The sequence below is a fragment of the Terrapene carolina genome, unplaced genomic scaffold, assembly GCF_002925995.2.
Source record: "Terrapene carolina triunguis isolate 2854851 unplaced genomic scaffold, T_m_triunguis-2.0 Scaffold733, whole genome shotgun sequence".
Classification (NCBI taxonomy): Eukaryota; Metazoa; Chordata; order Testudines; family Emydidae; genus Terrapene; species Terrapene triunguis.
The window spans coordinates 143,737-149,862 of record NW_020665084.1 but is presented as its reverse complement, the minus strand read 5'-3'; the positions used below and the strand labels follow the sequence as shown (position 1 = coordinate 149,862).

The 6,126-nt window shown below is 45.3% G+C and overlaps 1 protein-coding gene across 1 annotated transcript in view; it reads right to left on the bottom strand.

Moving 5' to 3' along the window:
* Window positions 1-6,126, bottom strand: part of LOC112120764 (ovostatin-like) — a 50,452-nt gene that overhangs the window by 12,924 nt on the left and 31,402 nt on the right. The window contains exons 17-22 of the mRNA XM_026660181.1: window positions 5,663-5,821; window positions 3,862-4,090; window positions 3,032-3,158; window positions 1,619-1,722; window positions 329-398; window positions 1-18 (exon numbers count right to left, since the gene is read on the bottom strand). The exon at window positions 1-18 is cut by the window's left edge and continues 33 nt beyond it. Of these exons, the coding sequence (XP_026515966.1) occupies window positions 1-18; window positions 329-398; window positions 1,619-1,722; window positions 3,032-3,158; window positions 3,862-4,090; window positions 5,663-5,821 (707 nt within the window). The remainder of the gene's footprint in view (window positions 19-328; window positions 399-1,618; window positions 1,723-3,031; window positions 3,159-3,861; window positions 4,091-5,662; window positions 5,822-6,126) is intronic.

Genomic DNA, 6,126 nt, shown 5'->3' with positions numbered 1-6,126 from the left:
ATTCATTAAAGGGTAGCTGTGCACATACACACTAGCCATTACCTTCCATGAATAGAATTAGAATAGAATAGGGTTGTGCTACTGTCTGAGGGCCTGCAAGTGAAACCAAACACATTATTTTAATGATCCAAAAGGACTGACATGTGAAAAGCAAACAAACAACCATAGAGTGAAACATATTGCTACAACTCTTTCAATTTCAAAGAACTAAGGGGCTATTTAATCAGGGCAGGGAAGGGCCCTGGTTGAAAAGTGTTTTAATCTGGAAATCTTTCTGATAGCAATCACTTGCTAAATTTGTAGCAATGGCTGCTTTACAGGAGGGAATTTGGAGAGATGCCCTTACCTTTTGTGCAAATGAGAGAGCTCTGGGTCACCTCCTTTTTGATGCCTTCAGGCTGGTTGGCAGCAGGGAAGTGAAAAAGGAAGAAGAGGAGAGGAACAGACATAACAATGAAACCAGAAACAAAATAATGCTGGAAAGCACATCTTTGTAGCGTGCAGCATTGTAAACAGGCTGCCCCCAGACTACTGAGTGAAGGTGACTGCACTTCCGTTCCAGCAGCATCACTCCCTCCCCATCTTGGCACCCAGCAGCATTTGCTCTTTGTGTACCATTCCTCTCCTCCAGGAAGACAGCTGGGAGATGTGCAGGAGAAATTCACAGCTGAGGAGAGCTGGTCACAGTTCCAGCTTCCTTTGGTGCAGTAGCTGCCCTAGAGATCATAGGACAAATCCTGCCCCGTTATCTGCACCCCTGCTGCATCCCTATAGAAATGGGCCAAAGGCACCAAATGTGTGGAAAAGAACTTCCCCAAAATCTGAGATCATCTCTTCCCCGCTGACTTCACTGTGCTTCCACAGGTGTAAATGAAGGCAAATTTTGACCCCATGAGTGGCTGGTTCCAGACATGGCTGCAGTAATATGCCACATGTCATAAATTAGTGCAAATTCTGTCCTCTGTTACATCTGGACAAGCCCACTGATGGCCCCTGTGCACCACTCCGGCTATGCGCCTGGAAAAATGTCTCCCTCTAGTGGGAAAGAGGATAAAAGATAGATTGCTCCTTGCACACAGCCAAAAGAGGTGCTCCTTTTGCTCACGTGGAAGAGCTTTTATTTTTGGTGATGAAGGTTCCTGGTTCTGTCTCTGCTGACAATATGTCGTGGTTTCATTACAGCTGCATGGGTGTAAGGCTTAACTGACAGCCGAATCCAACCAAGTGAGTCCAGTCACAAGATATGGGAGATGGTGAAATTCCAGTACTGGCCACGTTGGTAGAGTGTTTGGCAACTAGTTTGGAGAAAGTGGGTTGAACTTTGATGCCATAACTGCTCTGTGGGTTGCAGCCTGTCTCACTAGTTCCTCCAAGGATCACATGTATCCCATGGGCTTCCCAGGACAGCACTTTGGTCAGAGTCTCAGGGTCACTGTTCAACAGATCAGCCAGTTGGCCTACCCCAAGACAGGTGGGAAAAAATAGAAGTTGTCTCAGACCCTGAGTTGATGCTCTCACAGGATGTTTTGGAGCGGGAGAGTCAAATCAAATTAAAAGAGACACATACCCCAGAGAGATCATTTCGCTCTCCCAGAGAGTTGGGATTTTTTTATCATACCTCAACTAACAGCAGCTGCCTGACAGTGTCCACGCGTTCTATCCCCTGCTCCTGAGATGCGTCACTCGACTTTGCCTCAGCAGTAACGGCGAAGCTCACATTACCTGAAAGAAACCCCCCAAGCCCAAGAAAGAAAATTAATCCTGAAAGCCTAGAATTACACTGGCATAAATTCACTCCTCCTAGCGTGGCCTGAAGAGAAATTCCCTCTCTTCCAAGTCAGCCAGCAGTGTGAATGAATTCTGGTCATTGTTTAATACATCTCATCACAGACAGAATTCACCAATGAAGAGACAACTACTGGTGAATCCTGCCCACCTGACACTTACAGGACAGCTTGGCAGAACTTCACATAATCCCTTGCGAGTACCAGCACCATGGAAATGGGAAGAAGATGCCAATACCTTTTTAATCAGTACAGAATGTAACCTAACAAAAATTCAATTACTCTGGAGACACAGTAGCTTTTCTATTGTTAACTTTGCAGCCAGAAATCTATTATAAGCCTGCTCTTTACTGTGCTATAATTTTGGACAGAAAAATTATTTTGGCTTCTAAGAGTTCACGATTACTCTCTAGGTTCAGTAAAATTGTTTACACATCAGGCTTTTTGAATTCCAGTTTGAAGTAAATCAACCTGTTGTTTTTATTTCTGAACTTTAAAAATGACCCTATTATGAAATTTGAACCACAATGGCAAACTCTTTGGGGGAAGTCTTTGTAAGTTAAAAAATAATGTTATACTTCCATCTTTCTACACATACAAATCTCCAAACCATTTCACACAAAGGCTACTTTTGAAAAGAAAGTATTGAAAACTTAGAGCTAGGTCCTCACTGGGACCTTACTGAAGTCAATAGAGCTATGCCAATTTACACCAGGATCTGGTCCAATATTCCTAGCACATTTTGTTGTTATTGAATGATTTCTGATCTTGGTTGCTGATGTGTAAATTTTCAATGTCCAGACCCTGGTGATTAAAGCTTTAGATATTTGTGGGTTTCAGTGAGCTAAGAGCAAGACTCGGGCATTTAAAATTCTCTGTTGACAAGGAGCAAGTTCCCAAGCTTGGGCAGAGTTGGGGATTATGCACAGAAATATCTTAGGCAAGTGGACTCCTGCAAATGTTTCACATAAAACCAGATGAGCTGAATGGTCCTTTCTGAGACATGAGAGGAATGAACTGTCAGGAACAAGAACAGAGGCAGAACACGGGGTCCTACTTCACTGCCATGTGCCTGCAGAGATTGTGCCAGCGGAATTCAGCAGAGCTGCTTCAGTGAAGTCTGGTATAGATAGCAGCAGTTCCTGTCTGTAGGTTAGCGGGCAGGGTATCGTGTGATAGAGAATTCTGGACTGAGACTGGACAATCCAGCAATGTGCCATGAGAATGACAAAGGCAGAGACGCTTACCCAGTTTTTGAGGAATAATAGTCCAGGAGGAGGTTTTCCTCTCGTTGGCACACACCCTTGCAGTGTTGCCCTCTTGGGAAAGGGGCTCTATCTTGTAATCCCTGGACTCTTCCAGTACGGTACTGACCTGAGAGAGGGAGACAAAATAATATTGCACATGCTGTTCCTAATGCCAGGCTGGGGGACAAAAGGAGGGTTTGTTGATCTCCTCCAAAGACTGATTCTGCTGCCTACCCACTGACGTCACCTTAGAGCTGTCCTGGGGTAGAGAGGTACAACACAGGTAGGAGGGATGGGGCATTCTTCAGAGGAGATAATAAACCCTGACCCTTATGCCCATATACAGTGGCCATTCAAGTAGAAAGCAAATTGTACTTTGCAAAATGACTTATTCCAATACCCTGCCCAATATCCTCTCTGACAGCTTGTCTACATAGCAAGGTAGTACATGGCAAGCCATGGTATGAATCTACAACACACTAGCATGCCGTGCACTAATTGTCTGTGTGGACCATGCTACTATGAAAAGTTCTGTATTGCGCTTTGATGTACTCCCGTTTCAAACAGCGATATGTCAAAGAACACCAAATGCCAAAGGATAGACCAGAATGTGTTCTCAGTTATAATAAGTTCCTTCTCCATTAAAGGATAGATCAGCATCCAGTAGACAGACCCAGCTTAAAAGAAATCACTCCACTGCTGTGTAGGAAGCCAGTGTAAAGAAGGCCGAGTGGCTGGAATGGGATTGTGAATGCTTCGTTCTGCTCAGAGCCTTGCTGGAAACACTACTCAGAGGGGCTCAGGAAGGAAAGGGAAAGGACATACTGTACCTCGATGCATTTGTCCAGGTAGTTGAAGACATTGGCTATTAAATTAAACTTTTCCCCTCGGACAATGGAGTAGGGTAGGGTCAGATCAACAAAGAAGAGCAGGAAAGCCGTCAAGGAGGTAGATGGGGATATGCCAAACCCAGCCTCCTCTTCCAGGCAGAAGGCGCTGGCTTTCCATTCTGTGATGGTGTCAGGGATGGTGAATGAAACACTGGCCTTTCCATTAGAACTAAAGGTACAAGAGACAAAGTGAGAAAAGAACCTGATCGTTCAATGGGTATTTTCCAGCTAATCAATAGACGAGACTTCCAAGCTGAAATAATATTCTCCTTTCCCACTTACGTTCCACAGGATATACCTCCCTGTGACAGGGCGTCTGCCCTGCACTGGCCCTGATAGGGTTAAAACCCAGCCTGGAGGGCTGCATGAAAACAGCCAATTAGGGTAGTGACTGCAGCCAATTAGGGCAGTGGCTGGACCAGCCAATCAGGGCCCAGCCAGCCCATATAAAAGGAAGCTGCAGGCTGGAGCAAGTCAGTCTGCTGCAGGAAGCCCAAGGGAGGGGACTGGCTTCCTAGAGAGCTGCAGAACTAGCACCGTGAACAGGACTGCTAGGACTTGCAGGCCCAATGCCCTGGGAAGAGGGTGAAGGAGCCAGAGGCAGGAGCCAAAGGTGCTGCGGCTGCGTGGAAGTGGCCCAGGGAGTTGAGACAGACTGGTGGAGAAAGAAAGGAGGGCCATTAGGAAGCTGTTGTTTGCAGGGATCCTGGGCTGGGAACTAGAGTAGTGGGCGGGCCTGGGTCTCGCCTCTCCCCCCCCATACACACTCACCGCTGAAGAAGTGGCCAGGCTATGGACTGCCAAGCTGCTGCAAGGAGCAGCTAGACTGTTGCGGAAGGAGTCCCCCAGAAGGGGGGAACCCGGATTGTGACATGGTCGGAGGGCTGTGCCACAAAGCAGAGGCAGTGAGACTGGAACTGCAGTGGGTCTGCAGGCAGAGACAAGGACGGGAGCGCCACCACCACCATATGGCACACCTGCTGACCAGAGATAATTCCCAAAACAGCCAGCAGGAGGTGCCAGTGTGGTGACTGACCCCGTGACACCCTCCATATTCAGAAAATATTGTTACGCTGGAGGTAGAGCTGAAGGTTCATATCAATGACCAGAATGTTAAATCCCTTGCAAGGATGTTGGAATTGCTTTTTTTTAATTGGAAAAGTAGGGAATGCCGAGTTTTTTTTTTTAAGAAACACAAAAGAATGCTGTATTTTTGTAACCCAAAATAAAAAAAATCCAAAACCACAAATCAGACATGATACATTATGGTTGACATTTGAAATAGATTAAACCATGGAAATTCATAATTAAGATCAGTATCTTTTTGAGGCACTTTTCCTTGCCTTCTTGTTGCAGATGCTATTGGCAGCCTTGGGAGAATACTGAAAGCAACCTGGCTGTTGAAAATCAAAAATGGTTTCCTGCCTTTTTTTTTTTTTTTTTTTTTTTTTGGTCCTTTAAACAAAAACCTTTGATGTCATAGCCTGTATTGTACTGAAAACAGGGGCCAGGTAAAGATCCAACAGGGCATAATTTAGAACCTGTCAGGCTTCAGGGGCTTGGAGATGGGTAACAAATGGGAGCTCATCTGTCACTGATTAGGAAGAAAGACAAGGGTAAGAACATAGAGGTCTGGGAAGCAGCTACATGTTCCCTTACCTTCCTTGTGACTTCCAGTGAGCACTGGGAAGTGACTCCGAGATCCTTAAAATAGACAAGGACAGAAAAGAAGAACACTCACTCGATGTGAACTAGATCCCAAATCCAGGTCTCAGGGAAGAATATCCGAACTGTCTTTATCACAGAAGACTCACTCATCATCCTTCTGCCACCTAGAGGTGAAGAACGGAGTTGTATATATGGTAAAAGTGTCATATTAGGGAGCATAGGGTAGAGAGATCTAATGGGATCTGCCTGGAAACTTCACTGAGCATGGTCTGACCTGAGGGAAACAGAATTTTTTCCATGGGATTTCTTGCAGGAAAATTCTAAAACATAAGGAACTATGGGGTGGGGCGAGGGAACTACTCTACTTTTTGTTTTCCAACTGGAAACGTTAGAAAACAGTAACAGCTTAGGTTTACCCCACTCCCCTACTCTTTGTTACTGGTTTCCAGTTGGAAAACAGTAAGAAAGTGTGGAAAGTATTTTTTCTCCCTTGTCTTATACTTTCTGACTATTTGTAACTTTTTTCCCTGTTGGAAA